Source organism: Struthio camelus, chromosome 7 (genome assembly GCF_040807025.1).
Source record: "Struthio camelus isolate bStrCam1 chromosome 7, bStrCam1.hap1, whole genome shotgun sequence".
Taxonomy (NCBI): domain Eukaryota; kingdom Metazoa; phylum Chordata; class Aves; order Struthioniformes; family Struthionidae; genus Struthio; species Struthio camelus.
In genome coordinates this window covers 33,080,712-33,100,381 of record NC_090948.1, presented here as the reverse complement: position 1 = coordinate 33,100,381, position 19,670 = coordinate 33,080,712, and the positions used below count along the sequence as shown (strand labels likewise).

Below are 19,670 nucleotides of genomic sequence, written 5' to 3'. Positions count from 1 at the left end.
GCTTTACGAAATCCACAGCTGGTTCAGTAGTTTAATTAAAATATCATTCCCAGATTGAGATTAATTTCACATGTGAATCATGTAATTTATAATTTTAGCTATGGGTTTACAAGATTTTTTTGATTAAAGACTGCAGTATTTTATTAGGTCTCTGTTTAAAAGTGTGAAAGATTCCTCTTGTGAGCTGAGCTATGAATGGCTTTCTCTTTAATTTCCACTAGCAGGTAGTAGTGCAGTACATTCCCTGTTTTATTTCAGATGAATTTTTTCCTTTTCTACCCAGTAAGTAAAGTTAATTAAAATATGTGATTAATATTGTCATTGGACTCCAGCAGAATCAACTTCAACACTCTTACCTGCAGTGTCTGATTTTCTTTACTTTGTTTTAAAAGTGGAAGTAATGCTTAGCCACCCATTGTTTAAATTGCTGTACAGTATTCACCTGCAGATTGGTGCTGTGATTATTTGCTGTAAGGTTACGTTGTGCTTTTCCCTTCAACAAATTTTTTCCCGTATTCATTTGTGTAATCTCTTTCTGTCTTTCAGCCTTAATACAGATATTGGCAGCTGCTGAGGCTGGACGAGATATTGTTTATTTTACCTTTGGAGATGTGGAGCTGATGAGAGATATTTACAGCATGCACACTTTTCTCTGTGAGAAGGGCCAAACTGTTGGTGAGCATAAAGAAATCTTGTCATGCAGCAGAGCGATTTATCCTTCTTTAAGTGGAAATTTGTCACAAAATCACAGAATGGTTGAGGTTGGAAGGGACCTCTGGAGTAAGAACTTTCCAGTCCAGTAAGAACTATTGTCATCGAGTCCTGAACCGAAGGAAACTGGTCTTACAACTGTTTCCAAAGTGGGGAGCTGTTCTGATTCAGGGTCAACTGAGAAGTGTTAATCTGTTAGAAGACTTTCTGAATCCTTGGAATAGATGAGCACTTCTCAGTTGACCCTTGGGATTCATGGCCCAGAACTTGGAAAATCTGTGGTATATATGCAGTAAAAAGAAGGCTTACAAAGTTAGTAGAATTTAGTATAATCTGAGATGCTTTAGAAAAAGGAAGATCTGCTTACACGTTCTTGATACAGATTTGTCTCACAATGGTTTTGGCTTGACCCTCCATGATGAATTAGTAGCCATGACTGTTATCCAGTAGCAATACAAGAAAAGCTGTATATCCGTTGCCCCATTGTAAATGTTAATAGTGTCCTTAATTTCTGGGTTTAGAAGCACGAGACTCGCTAAAGGTCATTGGTAAGACATTTGTAAAGGGGCTGTGTGCAAGCTAATGTTCGGATGGTGCAGAGAGCTGAGCAGAAATTTGAGGGAGCCCCAGCCTATATTCTGAACTAACCTGCAAATAGCAGGGTCCCCCAAGTACAACTCTCTAGCTCCTCTTTCACTACTCCTTTAAAAAGATGCTTCTGGCCACTATCTCAGGGCAAATGCGCATTCCTAGACTACAGTTGCAGTCATGCATTCATCATATGGTATAATCTCACATTTTTAAAAATGTATTATTTCTTCTCATTTTTAAGGGGACATTTATAGGCTATTACTTAGATATTACAATGAAGAATGCAGAAGCTGTTCTACTTCAGGACCAGATGTCAAGCTGTACTCTTTCATATATAGCACCATTGAGTCCTATGCAGATTCTACTGATGATGATGAAGAAAAAGGATTGTGCTTTGAGGATTAAAATAAGTATGTTGAATCAAAACGTTGTTCCTCTCCTCCCACTGGTATATTGTTTGAATTGCTGGATGTAACACATGAATTGGCTTAATATATATTGACTGCATTGGTAGTGTTATGTATATCATCCAGACAAAAATCAACCTTTGAAGATTTTTTGTTTGAGGGTTTCATACATGAAACCCTTGTTCATGTGCATACAGAAAGGATTTCTTTGGTAAGTCCTGTTTCTTATGTAATCTTAATGCTGGAGTACAACGAGCCATGTAACTCCTGGGATGATTGTAGAGAGAAGCATTGTAATGATCATTCCTCCTGAAAATTGTATTATTTTCATTGCTTCCTTAAGACTGCCACAATATTTTGGTGTTTTATCAACTTTTTCATTCATTTAATTTAAAATATCCAGTTTTTAATATAATTATTAATAGTGATTAAAAATGGAGAAGTTCAGAGGGAGCTGTAATAGAGTCCGAAACTGTTATCTTCATCAAATTAGACAAAATCAGAAGTTAGCATGAAGGAGTACAGCAAACCTGAAGTATAGGAGGGTGGGAAAAGGAGAAATACGATCAGAGTTAGCATAAGTAGAGGGAAACACTTTCACATTGAACTTCTAAAACCATTTTATTGGACCTCTCTGTTACAACATTGAACAAGGTCCTCAGCATACTAGCGTATCTGAAGTTTTTCAATGTTTACTGTTGTTGGCAATATCATTTGAATTCAGGTCTGCTAATTGTGTTTATATTCTCATATCAGTCCTCCTTTATTAAAGTATTCACATATAGAAGCATAAGATGCAGATGGCATGACTTTGGTGAGGAACTGGAAGTCACATATCAGTGGAAGGAATGTCTTCAGGCTACAAATAAAAAAAGCTAGAACATGAAGCCTTGTTAGGAGCTTGTGCCTCTGTCTTTTTAGATGTGGGAAAGACAACAATGAAGAGAGGTTCAAAAGATTTTTTTTTTTTTTTAACTGTGCTATTACCATCTATGTGAATACCAAATGAATGTTGCATTCGTGTTGTACGTAAAGAAAAAGTAATAGTTTACACAAAACTTCAGGTACATCAGTGATAAGACTTTTCCAGGCCTATGTACAGGGCCAATCCAGTGAAAAGTTTGTCTCCTAGTAGTTGATCTGCAGTTTAAGCCCAAATTGCTAAGTTTAGTCTCATCTGTGTTAGATTTCTTTGGTCTGGTCTGTCATTGTTGTTATAACCAGTTTAACGATACAAGCAAAAACCAGACAGAGGAAATGTAGTAAGCTAAGGCTCTGGTATCAAGAAATTCTTTGGTTTCACGTCTGATAAAATCTCTCCAAGCCTGGAATATAATGTAATTAAATGCTGGAAGCTGTTGGGAGCCTGGTTTACAATAGCGTGTTCGCTGTTGGAGTTGCTCTGGTGGAAGCAACAGTGAAGAGTTTGGGTCATTTATACTTCAGAGTGCTACACCATTGCATTAACGCTACAGTGGGCAGCTTGGAAACATGTTGCTTGGAAGTTGACATAGCAGCTTAAGCAATTTCTTCCTGTCATTCCCATTAGCTGTAGTTTTCTCCACCCACATCCATTATAACAACAAGAAAAAAAGGGGACAGGATTTCAGGTCCTTTACTTTGCTCTCGTGTCCTCAGAGTTATCAAAAATTGTTTCTCCTGCTCCTCGTGTTCCAGCACTAGCTCAGATTCTGACAATAGGAATAACACTGTTTATCATAAGCTCTTATTTGGGCATTTACTTCAACTATGATAGTGTTTCTAGATGCAGTGCTGATGATAAATGTACCCTATTAACTAACACAAGCAGTGGAAAATTGGTGCTAATTGCCAAATCTTACCCACCTTACTGCTCAGGATTTCCTATAGAAAAAATAAACAGAATTTGCTCCTGAACAACTGGAAGAAAATATAGCAAAAAGCTTTAGGTGGCTAGATATGACCTCCCCTTTCTTGTAAATAAGAACATCTTTATTAGTGCAATATTTATTTTCATTGTGGGGGAAAGTGATTTTTATGTATGAAAAATGTACCAAATAAGGTGGCATAAAATTCTACATCAGCTCTAAAAATGGAAAAATATATTTAACTTCTCTCAAAGATTCTCTCAAGATCAAATTATAGTGTATTCAGTTAAGGGAATTTTTGCAGTGTCAAGTATTTCCAGGATAATCCTAGTGATCATATGTGGTCTGTAATTTCACTGATACTTGAGGGTCAGGGGGAAGAATGTCTCTTATTTGAGATCATTCTTTAGAATATGCTTCCCATACTTTTTTCCTGTGAAATATGGTTGTATGGACAGGCTAAAAGGAAAATAAGAGTTAGGAAGTTAACAGTGTTAGATTCCTGTCACTTTCTAAGTCGAAAAAGAACTGAACTGCCCAGAATGCTGCATCAGTGTGGAAGCAGGAATTTTGGATCAGTCTGATATGTGCTCTGCATCTTATTTACTTTTCCATCCAACTACCACTCTCCATTTCTGAACTACCTGAAATGTTTTCTTTAGCTAGAGATGTTATTTTGGTGCTCTACATGAAACAGTGTAAAATGGAGATGCTGATGGTCTCTTTGTGCACCCTAGTAAACTTCAGTTTCACTCTTCTAGAAACTTGTTTATGGAGTACTCTTTTGTGTTTTTTTTTTTTATTACATTAGGGATGTTTGCTATATGATTTCAAATAAACTTCTACCAAAACTATTGTTTTATACTTGTTTTAGCAGCTAAATTGAATGCTTAATATGAAACAACAATGGGCAGTCATTTAGATTGCAATGTTGCCTCATAATCAAGTTTGGTGTCAGAGCACCTCTGTGTGTGTTATGGCTCTCGCACCTAAATTCCTCAGTTATGAGGTGTTAGTTATGAGGTGTTCTTATCTAATGATGAGTACCCATTACTGTATATATTAATTTATAAACTGTTGAAGTGTTGACATTCTTTGAAACCTACAGTTTATGCACCATTATATTATATTGATTTTTCTGGATCTGTATGCTAATGTTTACATGATTTTGTAGTAATACAATTAAAAAATTCTGACTGAGGCAGTATTGCCTGTTTTTATTTACTCTCCTAATATACTTTACAGGGTAGACAAATTCCAGCTTGATTGTACGCGGCACAATACTAAAGATAATCCCAGTAGTAGATTGAATAATTAAAATGTTTGCCACAAAATAGCATAGCTAAGTAATCTGTTATTACTATATAATATTTTAGGAGTTGATCAAGACTGCATAGCAGTTTACATGGTAAGTAACTACTGTAAATTTCAAGGGCAGACTAACTGAGAAGGTGTGAACATGAATGTGGTATTTCATAAATGTAAATGTATACAGCAATATGCAGACATTTTGATGTTAAATTCCTAATTGGCCTTTGGAAAGTGGTTTTTTAACTATCGTTTGAACTTCATGAAGGAAATAAAATACAAAAGTGAATAAAATCCTAAAAATGTGTAAATATGAACACGCTGCATTAAATGTTTGCAGGGCTTGTAAGGGTAGGACTGATATCCTCCTAAATGGAAGGATGTAAGACCTATTTTTCAAAAAGCTTGCTTTAAACTAATAAGGAATTCTTTTTTTAGCATTACAAAGAGGATAAAACAATGTCTGGTTGCTCCTGAGCTTTTAGATGTATCTAAACTTATTAAAGTTTGTAGTGTTAATATTAAATTATTTAGGATTTACAGTACACCAGTGACTGTAGCAAAACGTAGATTTTCTTCTGGAGGTTTTAGAATTCTCTGTTGTTACAGCAAAATGCACTACTTAAAAGTTCTCATCTAGATCTTCAGTTTTCTTGAGTTAGAAGTGAAAATCACATTTAACTAAGGAAATTATTGTTTATAGTCTCAGCACTGCCAAATGTGAGTTTTCTTCTCTGCTTTGAAAGAAGGAAAAAAAAAGGGAAGGAAGGCTTTTTTTTTTTTTTTTTTTTTTAAACGTGCTGTTGCAGAACTAGGAGAAAACCTGCACTTGCAGTCTGTAAGCAGCCACCAGTTTTACTATCCCAGAGGATCAGAGAGAGAGATATGAGTCAGTTATGTACTATCTTAAAGCACAGCATCCCAACTAATTATAATACCAAAAGAATAGTGTTTGCTTATGTGAGGGTTGATGAACCAAAGCAGCAGCTTGAAATGCAAGTTCTCAATTACTGTGAGCGACTGGATGCAAATTTTTTTTTTTTGGTGTAACTTGTCCTCAGCCAATTTGGACATGAATTGAGATATGATATTTGCATATGCAAATATCATACAAACCGGTACGATAAAAAAAGAGCCTCAAGGTAGTTCAAGTGAAAATTCCTCAGTGCAGCTCCTAAATTTGTAAGAGGTGCTCTCAGTGGTTGCTCCTTTCTACAGTTGCTTCATTTTTCCTGCTGTGTTTATGACCCGTTTCATCTTCAAGAGTAAATGCCATACCCAAAGTTGAAGTGCATTTAGGTAAGTTAAAGAATATGCAAGCACATCCAGTATATTTACTGAAGGAAGCTCTCGGACAGGCAGAATTGTCCTTGTGATGTTCATAAAAGTTCAGTCTGCAGTGACAGGCAAAACAGAGAGGGTCTGATAACAAAGATTGTAACCAACAGGCATATCGAAATATGCATAAATGAGGAGGTTTATTGTGGTTGAGTAGGGGTTCCCTGGGCAGTAAGTTGACAGCAGCCCTTTATGCCATTTCCAGTTGCCCAGTGTGCTTGGTACCACACACGAGGTCTCAGTTTATTCTCAAGCACACATACTACATGGTTTATCACTCCTGGTTTTAGATTTAATTTTCTCATGTAAACGTTCAAAATAATTTCACTATCTGTAAGAGGCATTTGGCTAAAAAGCTGCTGTGAACCCCCTGGGCAATGTGGAGATGGCAAACGGTAGGAAGCTCAATGACTAAAGGCCATTGCTGTGCATGTTATGCCCTGTAAATCTCAGGTGAGGGGGCAATAGGAGAAGGAATTCAACTTCTCCTCTTCTGCAGTGGGGAAGCTGCTGCCAGTCCCTGCTGTCCCAAGTTGCCACTGAGATAATCGTGTAATAATCGTAATTTTAATGCAGCAGCCACCCTCAGGAATACACTTATCCCTTTTTAGTGCCAGCTGCAGTCCTGAGGAAATGACTTCCTTATTGATAAAGTACAGCTGCAAGGTCTGCTTCCCTATGGCCTTTGTTTTTCTTCTATCTGAATTGCAGACCTCTGGCATCCCAGCTGTCAGTCCTCAGATGCAGGAGCCCTAGACAAACAAGGTTCCCAACTTGCAACGTTTACGTTCCAAGCAGTTTCCAGCTCCCCTCCATCCCAAAGCCTAAGCAACTTTCTGCGAAGGAACAATGGATGAGTGGATGTAGGACCTTGCGGATACCACTAAGCTGCTATAAATTCTTAAAAGTTCACCAATGTATTTCTGTGTGATCCAGAGTAGGGTGATGCAATGTTTGCTCTGGATGGATGGCTGTTTTAAATGAATAAATTAAAGTCTACCTAAGGTCTCCTTTCACTATTACACAGTACATTTTTTACAAGAGTGAAAGCATCTATAAAATGTTGGAAATTACAAGATGCTGCAGCTATCTGGAGTTTCTTTAACTAAAAATTGAGTATTTATGGTCTTATTTTGTGCTAACAGTGTTTCATGCTCATTTATCATTGCTTAAGTGAGTGTGACCTGGAAACTATATAGGAGGCATCTGTCACTGATAACTCCATTACAGCAATACCATCAATTCTGGTTAACTGAGCTGTCAGCTGGGGTTATATTAGATGGCTCTGACAGGTGACACTCAGTACACAGCTAAAGCAAGCTCTAGTACATTTCCAAGTCCTCTTGACAATATTCTGATGTAATATTGTGGTGGTCATGGATACCTAAGGGTAATAAACACAGTATGCTGTGTATACTGGCTAGTTGATACATATACTATAGGAGCTTAAAGGAGCCATCACAACCTACTAAGAGCAGAGATTGTTAATACACAGTTAATCAGCTGTAAATCCACCAAGAAAACAGGGGAACTTGTGCCTAGTAAAAATATACTGCACTATCTTTGCAAGGAGTCTGATTTTGCTTGCTGGCTGTCTTGCATCCCGAGTTCATATACATCAGCATTTTATAGGCCAGTTCTTCTCCAGATCAAATGGGCTGCATGGAAAATGTGTTCCATAGCTAATTTGACTAACAAAAAAACATGGACCACTAATTTTCTAATGCAAATCAAACAGGTGATATTTCAAATGAGAGGTTTGTTACTCTTAATTTTTTCCTCTTTGAATACGCAAGTGCACTGCTTTGGTATTGAAGTTTTCAGAGCAACGGAGTACAATGAAGGCTGCCTTTCATTGGGGATAAAAGGATAAAATCATGTCTGATTATGTAAACATTACTGAAAATCCATAAATCATCTTTTTGCCCCAAGAGGTAAATGCTGGATAACATAAAGCTCATCTTAGAGAAGTCCTGTAACATGCTGGCCACTGCCTTTTATAGATCTTTCTGCAGATACTTTTTCTACTCTGTTTTCAATTATATTGCCATGCAAAGTCCAATCCAATGCTAGCTTCTTCTGTTCATTACAGATATGCCTTCCATAACTGCTTGAAATTATTATGGAGATTATAGCAATTATTCCTTTTGCAATGAATATTATCAACATGGGATTCTGCACAGATGAAAACTGCATTCACTAAATGGGAGGAGAGCAAAAAAACAGTGGAGCAGTTATTGTTTTAAAGTCCATGTTTGAAGTTTAGTACTATAGTTTAGTAATCTATTTACCTAGATAAACATTAAACTTTAACCCTGAAGTTTCTTTTTGTAGGAAGGCTGTCCTAACTAACAAACTACATGCTGTTTCTTTTAATGGCGCCTTAGTTAGTCACTTTTTTATCTGCCTGATCTTAGCTAAGGGTTAATGGTATTAGTAGTATTTTTGCCTGGAAGTACAATGTTTGCTAACTTTTGCCTTTAGTGTAAACTAGAAATGATGTCTTGAGTGCATGAAAAATGCAGCCTCTCTAAGACTGGGCTGGATGTGCTCTGTAATAGCTATGTTATTAAAGCATCTGAAAACTTTCAGTGTGTACTATGTTAAGAGAAGCAAAAAAGGAAAGCTTTAATCCTCTTGCTAGGCATTAAGCCCAGTTTCTCCTAGCATTCTCACCCTTTAGTCTCCTTTTATGGAGCTAGAAAATTATTCAGGTTGTTGCAGATGGTTACGTTTATTCTCAGAATTAGTTAACAGTATCTGTTGACAAGGAAAAAGAAATTGTTCAACAGTATGGGAACAAAGCGGCGGGAACCAGGATTAAATTTCAACATTTCCAGATTTTATTACTTGAATCTGCTATAGTTACAGTCTTCAAATATAATGCTTAGATTTCTCTCAGCAACTGTTATTAAGACTAATTTTAGGGTGTGGATTTTTTTCTTTTTTGTTTTTTTCCCCAGATCAACCTTTCCTTTGCCGAGATTACATCTCTTTGCAGAGAGGGCAAAGTATACTTCAGGGAGGTAATTGACTTTTGTTTCTGTGTTCCCATTTTCTGGATTGCCCTCACCACATGTTGGTGTCCAAGAGCAAGCATCTGTATCAGTGTCCTTAAGTGCCCGTCTGATTAATGTTTCTGTTTCTGAAAGACTGTCCTCATTGCTTAGTCTGGCTTAGTTTTCAGACAAAAAACAAAAAACAATATTTTTCTGCAAACAGAAATAGGAGCTCTGACCAGGTCCAGCTAAGTCATGCTCATGTTGGAGTTCAGTGAGGAAATGACAAGGGTAAGCACCTTACGTGTACATGATGTCAAAGACTTAAAATTAGCAATGAGAGATTCATGTAAATTTTCTCCAGGCTGCCTGGTTAGGGCAAGTTTTTCAGTTTTGTGGAGCTGGAACACAAAAAAGCAGGTTTATAGTGAAATATTTCCATCTTCTTGTGCATCTTCATGAATAACAAACGTTCCCATGTTAAATTAGTCCTGAGTAGCTTTATAATCTTCAGCAGCTTGGCCGGTAAAAAAATTCTAGCTATGTACAGAGAACCCAGAATGTTCCCTCTTGTATGCATTGGCTTGGCAGGACTAAGGAAGGATGAAACGCAATATAAAGATCTTCTCCTGTTGCAGGAGTCTGAGGAGCTGCTCCACTCAGAAAGGAGATTCATCTGTTGAATTCATCTGTTATGCTATTGTTACATCAGGTATACTTAAAAAGGAACATTCAAGAAAGTTAGTTATCTTCACCTGTGATGTTTATGTGGATTATAGCTAAACAGAATGAACTTTGTTTACTTCCACTTGGAAGCGAAGGAAGCTAAACCAAATCAATGAATTCTGAAGTGTGTCCACTTAGGATTTAGATGTAGTTTATCTAATCTGCTTTAGAGTTGCATTTAGAAAACCTTCCTCTATGTCCTTATGTAGGCAAGCACATCGCTCTTTTTTCAGAGGAACACGGTGCTTTAAGCTGGGAGTCAATGGGTTGTTCTTAGCGTGTCCATTTCTTTCATTCATCAGAGCATCTTGGCACGCTAGATACAATAAAGATATTGTATAAATCAAAGTGTTTGACCACAGAAAGAAATTCACTGTGCTAAGATTTGAAGACTTACATTTTCAAAATTAAATGTTAAGAAAACTGCTTTGAATAGCTAAATTCTGTTATTGAATAATGACACGATTTTCCTTAATGTACTAGGAATTGATTGGATCTAAACCAAAATGTCATGGAAATAAATTAAGGTAATTGTGAATGTTTTGCACCCTTTTCTATAGAGGATAAGGTCCTAACAAATTGTATTGTAAAATCCAGAGCTAACTCCATCTTCAAAATGCCTGCATTGTAAGGTAATTATCCTGTTTGAGTTTTAAGTCATTATTTTGCCTGTTGCCTGAGGAATTTTACAGCAGAACAGTATTAATAAGATGCCAGGAGTACAAATTTCTTAAGTTAATCTCTGTCATAAACAGAATTCGTATAAGCAAACTGGCATTTTCATTCATAATTACTTGACCTACTATAAATATGGGTCAGGAATGAAAGAATGTTTGATTTTATGTTCTATGAAAAATGAAAACTTTCACATTTCAAGGAAAAAGACAAAAATTCAGTGTTTTCTGAGAAAGGATTGAACATACAACTTTGAGCAAAGGAGACTTCTAATTCTTCCACCTTGTAAATCTCAGCTAAGTGGCATTTAGACTTTAATGTTGGTGATGACAATTCCCTCAGCCTTCATGATGAAAGAAAGACCTACTGATTGACTGGGTCCATGAGTACCTCATTCGACCAACCCCACATATACAAAAATAACAGCCAAAACCAGGAGATTAAATTTAAAATGCAACGAATCAGGAATGTTTTTGCTCTCTGAAATTCAAACATTTTGACTGCAGGCAATCATGAGGACTAGACTTTTTAATGAAAACAAAGTGCCTCATAAGGTCATCTGACTTCAGCATCTGGGGCTTTAAATCTTTTGACTTATCCCTTTCTAAGTTTCTGAAGACTTTTAAATCATTTGTCAGTCACTGGCATGTGAGATTTGAAAACAATCAGATGAACCTGCACCTTCTGCATGTCAGTTTTCAGAGCTGTAATTTTTAATAACTGGCAGCAGGAGCCTCCTGTGCCTGCTAGGAAGGTTTTTGGCCCCAATAGTTTCAAGGCTGATCAAATTCTGTCTCCTTCAAACAAACATCCACCTCTTTTTGCCTCAAATCTTGATTACCTGTGGCCTTCAGATAGTCTCAAAATGTTAATAAATTACTTTTAGATGGGTTTCTGTTACAGTCCAGTAAAAGCTCCTGACAGATCTATGTAAACTAGTACCCATGAAAGATGTACAGTCTATGACCAAAATAATACATTTATATACTTAGATGAACAGTGTAAAGCTTTGCTGTTCTGAAAATTAATGTGGCAATGACATGACAGAACTATGACTTAAGGAAGCTAAAGCTGACTTTAAATTTAAGCTAATGCTTTATTGAATGGTATGCATAAAAATGGCTGGATCACAGGGACCACATCTTGAGATAATGAATACTGCTAGATAGTCTCTATTTTCTTAGTATTTCTTTAAGGCTCAGAGACACAATACAAGCAGTAATTAGCAGCCCAAGTGTCATAATGATAGTTAATAGTTTATATTTTAAAAATGAATATCCAAAACATCCCCATGTGGAGAAAATTATCTAAAGCGAGCTGGGCGGGAGAATGAGAAAGGAGAAGGTAAGGGACTTAGGCTGGTCACCCAGGAGTCAATGTTAACAAGACACAGGCAGTACCTTTTTCTTACAAAGGTAAAACACGCGAGAGCCACAAAACCAGACTTCATGGATGAAATCCACATGTGTTTTGGCCCATGCTTGGGAAAGTGTTAATCCCTTGTTCACAGAAGTACTTTCTTTGTCTCTGCGCCCTGTACAATGGCCTCATGCGCCCGCTCCTCCGCGGTGTCTAGCCAGTGATCTCAGCTGTGGCCTCAGCGGTTCACCCTGTCTGCAGGAGGAGTCGTAATTCAGTCTCCTTGCTCACTCCCCCTAAGCCTCTACTGCCAGTGATGACAGCATGTGCCAGCTATGCTTAGTGGCTTTACAGTATTGAGTGAACTGTCAGCTTCAAACTTATTTACTTAAGACTTGAGCTAATCACAGTTCTCAAAGTGACGTGCAATCCTTGCTCTCCAGTGCTAGATCTTTCTCTTGCTGCAGTGTGCAAGGGTGGTAATGAGCGAACATCATGATTTGCTAGCTCAACTGAGTAAGAAATGACAGGTAGGATTTATTTCTGACTTTCCAAACACCTTTATAGAGTTTTCAATTTTTTTTTTCTTAATTGGCTTCAGTGACAGCCTTCCACAGGCACCGTGCAAATCACAGGAACTGGTACTGTGCAGGACAGGTCTTCTGTTCTTTAAGGCAAGGTCTGTAAATGCCTTAGACTGCCACAGGATTAGAGCTAAAAATCCAAACCTAACATCGTTGTGATCCAAAACTCATCCCGTTGTGGTTCCTGCCTTTTGCTTAATGTTCTTCTTCCTCATGTAGTGTGCTGTGCATTTAAAGCGATGTTATGATTAATCAGGCTAGGATTTCACTCGTGAGCAGCTCAAAATGCTTTAAAATGGAGCTGCAGTAGTATTTTCATGTTACTGAGAGAAATATCAGAAAGACATCCATTGCTAGCTGGCCTGAAGAGAAGACCAGAGAACTGACAACCATTGCAGTGCTGTATCCATAGCACCATATCTGCCTCATGTTAATAGGCACTAATATGATACAATGAGCTCAGCATTGATGGATGAAGATTTTGCAAAACAGGAGAACTTCTGTAATGAGGCAGCTTGAACTGTGGAGCAATTTAGTCTGGAAGCAACTTAGAGCAAATTTAGAGCAATTTAGTCTGAGTCGATAAAGCAAACACAGAAGAACATGTTTGGGCAAGTTCTGGGTGAGCTGTTGCATTTTCTCTAAAACTCCAACATTATTTTTCTGTTCTTTTATCCAAAGATATGGTGGCTGCCAATGGTTCTGTAGTCCATATGAACAGTGAGCTCCTCTGGATAACTAAGACACACGAGCTATTTCCAGTTCTGTGGGAGAACAATTTTATGGTAAAATATAGGCAACAAACATTAAAGGGAGCATAGAGCTGTTTCAGCTGTGAATAACTCTCTAATATTGTCTAGTCATTTCCAGCCCTGTGAACATGTTTTCAAATGGCCACCACTGGGAAATAAGAAATGATACTCTCTAATATTGTCTAGTCACTTCCAGCCCTGTGAACATGTTTTCAAATGGCCACCACTGGGAAATAAGAAATGATTGTTACTCTGCATGTAATAGATTTGATATTTACACCTCACCCTTGAGCCCCTGGATGTTCTACATTAACATATACTAGAGGTCCCTTTGGCTCAAGTAACTGAGGAGAAAGGGTTGGGGGTTGCAGGAAGAAAGCACTGGAAAGAAATTATGAAGTTTTAACAGTACAACAGGTTTGGAGAGAAGCTTCAAAGGATTCCTTTAAATGTAGATATGGTGCCAGAACAAAAGTAAACAGAAAAGGCTGTTTAGTTATTGCAGGCTAACTCAGTAGGGACAGCGCATCTAAGAGAACTCTTAGCTTTGAGGCACAACATGGTGTTGATTAGTGCAAATAAACCTCTTCAAGAGTCACCTTTCAGCAATTACAATCAGACACTGCCACTGGGGCTTCAAAAGCTTCATTAGCAAACTCCCTTCCCAATGAGAGCTACAAATCCCAGGTACCCCAGAAGTTTTAACTGACGGAGAACTGTCTTGCCGTATTTATTTTCTTCCAAATGAAAGAAATGGCAAGATAATTACACATCCTCTCATTAGGATAAATAGCATTAAAAATCAAAATAGACCCTCTGGAAAACATTGCAGCCAGTGGTATAGAATAAGAGATGAGGATATTTTGTTGCTGATGTTAAGGCACCTTGATGTTTTATTTTCATCTAAAGGGACAATCTAAAAAAAAATGCAGTACAATTTAGATGCAGCTGAAAGAAAGCTATCAAAAAAATATTTCTCTTTTTGTTAGGATTTTCTTATGACATACCTGCAAATATTGAAAACATTTTTTTAGTAATTTTCTCCTCATCCATTGGTAAAATAGAAAAAATATTTTTAATCCTTTCCTGGCTAAGGAAAAGGCAGTTGACACTGCTTACTGCATTGTCAACATGTCAAACGCTGGTAGGCTTTTTTGCAACACCAGTGTTGATCTGTTTCCATGGTAAGTGGGAAGACTTCTTGCTGTTTCCCCTGCTAACTTATACGCTTCCCAATAAAATACTAGGACAAGTTAAGTTTAGCGCTCTTGCCAATTTGAACATGAATTTGTATTGGACAACTAAAATCAAATGTTGTGCGCCAATGTTCTTCCCTAACCTACACCTCTTTATTGACTTGCTGCTTTGTATATGCTGTTGTTACGTGTTCACTCTCATATCTTAATGATAACACAGTGAGATACCAGAGGAATAATTACAGCAATGGCTGGTTTTTGTTCTTGTAGTTGTAGGGGGCTAATTTATTAGCAAAGACTTGTGAAATAGGCAGTGGGAAGCTTCATTTTGCTGATTTTCACTCAGCTCCACTGTCTAGTTTGTCTCTCTCTAATGGATCCGTGACCAGACTGACCAGGGTTCATACAGTATGATTTTACCTAGAAATACGTTTGGAGAATAAAGTTACTTAAAAATAACCTGTTGGACGGAATCAGTTGTGGAGCAGTCTTCCAGATCTGTGCATTTGGTCTTCCAATAAAACATCCTGCACTTTTAAGATACTGTTTCCCGTGGAGTAAATACAGCCTGAAATTGTAAAATAGAGAATAATTAAAAACAAGTATAAACAGTATCTCTATAAAGCTACGGATAAGAGTTTAACTGTTGATCGAATAAGGATTGCATGGTCAATCCTGGATCTGCCATGACTTCTGGTGTGAAATTTGTACGAACCGAAGCATCTTCACTCAGGTTTGGAGGAAACTTGACAGTCACTCAGTGCAATCTCCTGTTTCAAGCAGGGTCAGCACCAAAGTCAGGCCAGGCTGTGCTGGGCTTTGACCAGTCAGGTCTTGAAACCTCTGAGGATAGAGCCTGCACAGCCTCTGTGGGTCCCGGTTCCAGTGTTTATTTATCCTCAGAGTGAAAAATATTTTGCTTTTTCAGCAAAACAGCTGCCCCCGTTTCATTGTCGCTCATCTTCCACCTTCACCTCAGTGGAAGAGCCTGGCATCCTCTTGATGACCTCCTCACTGGTAGAGGAAGGCAGCTCTTAGCTCCCTGCAAAGCCATCCCTTCCCCAGGCTGCGTGGCTGACTAATGTTTAACCTGCTGAATACATGAAGCAGAGCAGAACTGGGACTGATATCTATGTCCCTCAGGCATCCAGCAGGCCATGTCTTCTTTACTACAGGAAGTTTATTTTGGGAATTCAGGCATGTTATTATTGGTTGTGGCAAACAAAGCCAGGCTTTCTGCAAGCAAATGGAATGAAAATAACCAAGATGTGAAATTCACCACATAAAAGTTATCTACTGGAGGGGCCAGAGGCAATTAGTATGCTTCTCCCATGTTGGATGGGAGAGGGAGAAAAGCTTGATATAAACAATACCACTTGATAAAAAAGGAAGATAAAAGCAACGGGGGGAAATCTCTGAAGCAAGTGAAAATTTGCCACTGATTCGTCGGGGTCACGGTTTCGCCTGCTGACTTTGTTGTAGAGAGCAAAGTCTGCTGAACTTGGCTGCATATCTGCTACAGGCAAGAATGAAGGAAGCATGTTCCCACACACCAGGACCCGCTTGAATGGCCTGTCTAAAGCATTAGTATGAAACACCACCTTGTGCTGTTTCGAACAAGCATATTGACAGTATCTAAGCATGTGCCATTTTAGGGAATATAATAAAATCACAAAGAAATGTAGTACTGTTACTGCAGCGGCACAGCGGCACAAAACAGAGCAGTACTAGTGCTATTGAGAACTTTCTCCACTTAATGCATTTATGCCTGACAGAATAAAAATAAAAGCTGTGGAGCAAAACCAGAGAAGTTCAGATTAGGAATCTGTCAGAGAAAGTGCCTGGTAGCACGAAGCAGTTGTCAGTTGCTGCTCAATGTAATTTGGTAACATGGTATGAATTCCAGGCTAAAAAGTATGTTTATAGTTAGTATCTTTTCACACTAATGGACATAAATGGAGCACTGACAGCACAGGGCACTTCACAGCAAGCACAGCACTGGGTGCTGCACGAGGAGAACACGGCATGTGATGACAGCCCAGAGTACTGGATCGGGGATGGAAGAGGAAAGGCTTATGTTAAAATGTGTTTGGTTTCAAATGAGACTTTCTGGTTAGCTTCCTGTGCAAGCTGCTCGAGACACACAGCAGTTCTGGGAGGGGTAGGGGCCGAAGTAGCTGTGAATACCCCGACTGAGGTACCCTGTCTGGGGAAAGCTCCAGTCACACCTTAATTTCCAATATTCCAACTGGGAAGGCTGCAGAAAAGAGGTGGAAATGTCCACATAAATTGGTGCAAATCCCAGCTTGCAGAATGTGCACTGTTTCTCTGCTTACGCTTACAGGGATTAAAAGAGTTTTTTAGCTCTTATTTGAAACATCTACAAAGGATAAGCAGCATAAACAAAAAAGCCAGCTTTGAAAACAAGAGGAGTGAATCATTCTTTGGAGCTGTTTGGTCTAGGATGTTCACGTATTTTTAAGCCTCAAATTTAAATATTAGACTAGCCTAAAGTCCACAGCCCTGAAAGGTATTCACTGCTTTTTACTGTTAGGTTCAATGTGGGAGCATGCTTTACCATTTCCAGATTGCTTTGCCTTAAGAAGAGATGTAACTTTAGATTTTAATCTGTATTAGATTATATTCTGAATGTGTAATAAACACATTGGGAAATAAAAAAGTAAAATGGAGTTCCTGTGCTTGGCCTAAGAGAACTTCTGGTAAGCATTGTCTCTAAAGAGAATTACATTATGAATAACAATGAAGAGTTGTCAAAAATATATAAATATATCTATCTCAGGAGGGAAAGTTATTAATGAGATTGTCCTTCTATCAGTAATCCTGTATCCAGACCACCTCCTATGAGATTACCCTTTGAAGAAACAAGCATACTGAGAAGTCGTGCTGTGTTATAGAGAGAATTGTGTGAAGCAATTAACCACAGGAACCATGACGCTGATTGCAAGTAGCTGCTGATCCGGCAAGGAAAACTGATGTACCAAAAAAACAAGCAAGGACAGAGGCAGGGCATTACAGGAGTCGCACAGTACTATAAGGTAGGAGAAATGGTGGGTGAAGTTGTGCCCGTCATTGTTCAAGTGAACAGATGGGTGATGTGGTGTATTTCCAAAAGCAGTTTGGTTTTAGTTTTGTTAAATTACATGCCTGAGTTAAGACATAAAAGAGACAGAAATGATTAAGAAAGCATGTCAGCTTAAAACTGACATGCTACAGAAAATAAGGAGAAATAAGGATATATAAATAAGGATAAATAAAAGGATAAATAAAGAAATAAATCGCGATGAGAAACTGTGTCTTTCTGCATGATAGACAATGTCACATTTGACTTCCATTTCAGGGGTACTGTCATGGCTACCGTAGGTTACATATTTTAGCCAGTGCAAAATGTCTCTCGCATATAACAGCATGTCTTTCAGTATGGAGCTGGCATGAAAGCAATGCTGAGCAAGCTTGCACACTGGGCTCTGTCTACCGTGGGTTGCAGTTTCTGTAAGTTTTCATTCCACTGGTGGACTTCCATTCCAGCCAATTTCAAAGGGTGATAATTTAAAAGGAAGCAAATACAGGATATATATCTTCTTTTGGATGGGGGGGGAGGGAGTTAAGTGTTTAAGTGGACGCATAAACAGTCAGGTAAACTGAGAATTGCAATTGGAAAATGTAAGAATTAAAACTCAAATCATAAGAAAAAAGCTCATCGGCTGTCAGAGGGGCTCACTGGAGAGCAAACAGATCAGTGGCCAATGATAAAGCTCAGAAGGCCCAGAATGGTGGAAAAGTGACACAAAACAAATAAAGGAAAAGAAGTGGCAGTAATGCAGTTCTTTAGTAAATAAGAGCAGATGGGGATAGGTGCTGAAATTTGATGATTGCAAGAGTGATGTGTGAGGGAAGTGGAAGGGAAATCAAAAGTTATACATTAAATCCTGGAGAATTTGTAAGATGATCCAAAGCACAGAAAAACAATTAGAAGTTTGCTGTTCAAGCACACCTTCTCTGTGAAGAATAAAAAACCGGTGAAAGATGAACAAAAACGTTGTGAAATTGTAAAGGCTTCAGGGAACAAAATAAGCACTCGAAACATACTGCAAAACCTTAATGCCTGCTCAAGCATATTTACCCTGTTCAGTGCAATGGTATTCAAAGTCAGATTTGACATGTGTGTTTCCCTCTGAAGTAGATGGGAGGTCTGCTTGTCCTCACTATAATTTTTAATTGAGTTTATGTTCAGTTAGCATAACATGATTGCTCTAAAGATGGCTTCTGTCTGCTCATAATGAGGTTAAAACTCAATTAGTAGCTGCAGCATCTAACAATATTTCACCTCTTGCCAGAAGGCTCAACTAGCATATGGCTAGCTGCATGTAACCAGTTCAGCACGCATTTCATTTTGCAGCGATGACAGGCTCCCCCACCAGCGTGGCGGTCGCCTTCCCTTGTAGTGCCATGTCGTGGACTGTCCCACGATGCCTCGTGTGCAGCTTCCCGGGAAATCTAGTCCGAGGTCTAAATATCATATCACAAAAAATATTAACACAAAAATCATTCACACCTTCACTTTGCAGTATTTATCAATTTCTGAAAGACACATAGCGAGCGGCTAAGAAAAATGCTAAGATGATAATAAAGATTTTGATTTATGCGAGAACTAAGATTTCTTTTCCAGAAGAAAGAAACTCTATTCTGATTAGCTAAATTAAAATGAACAATCAATCTTTAACTGTAATAATCAACAGGCCTCATGAAAAACTGGGTGTCTGCTATGCTACAAAGCCCTCGTTAAAGCCTGTGGTGCTCCTTCCTAAGGCTTTTTACTTCTCATTTCTGCCTAGCTGACCCTGATGAAGTCATTTTTGTAGTATGTCCTTTGCACAAAATGAATTATAGCTTTCTCTCCCCCTTCCTTTTAAGGGAAGTCCAATTTTCCCATTATTCACATCTTCACCCAGAAAATTATCAAGCATGTTGATATTTATGTGATAGTGTCAATATTTACCTGAAATATCAATTTCAGTGGCTGTACAGATGATTGACCTTGGCTGTATGTCTAGCATATCTTGATCAAGAGCAGGTAAATAATAAATATGTCATGTTCTGAATTGTCATATAAAATTCATAGATATTTGTAATTTGAAGATATCCAAGAGAGAAGCTGC

At 38.2% G+C, this 19,670-nt stretch overlaps 1 protein-coding gene and 1 long non-coding RNA gene across 4 annotated transcripts in view; one reads left to right on the top strand and one right to left on the bottom strand.

Annotated features, from left to right (window-relative positions):
* The window catches only part of PARG (poly(ADP-ribose) glycohydrolase), a 76,849-nt gene extending 72,092 nt beyond the window's left edge, over window positions 1-4,757 (top strand). For all 3 annotated transcript variants that reach the window (XM_068950641.1, XM_068950643.1, XM_009685638.2), the window contains 2 exons: window positions 547-675; window positions 1,544-4,757. In XM_068950641.1, the coding sequence (XP_068806742.1) occupies window positions 547-675; window positions 1,544-1,707 (293 nt within the window). In that variant the 3' untranslated portion in view covers window positions 1,708-4,757. The remainder of the gene's footprint in view (window positions 1-546; window positions 676-1,543) is intronic.
* Window positions 4,758-13,225: 8,468 nt separating this feature from the next.
* Window positions 13,226-18,969, bottom strand: LOC104151048 (uncharacterized). Its single transcript, XR_695721.2, has 3 exons — window positions 18,839-18,969; window positions 14,954-15,061; window positions 13,226-13,309 (listed from the first exon to the last, which is right to left on the bottom strand). It is a non-coding gene; the product is annotated as an uncharacterized lncRNA (long non-coding RNA).
* Window positions 18,970-19,670: the final 701 nt, after the last annotated feature.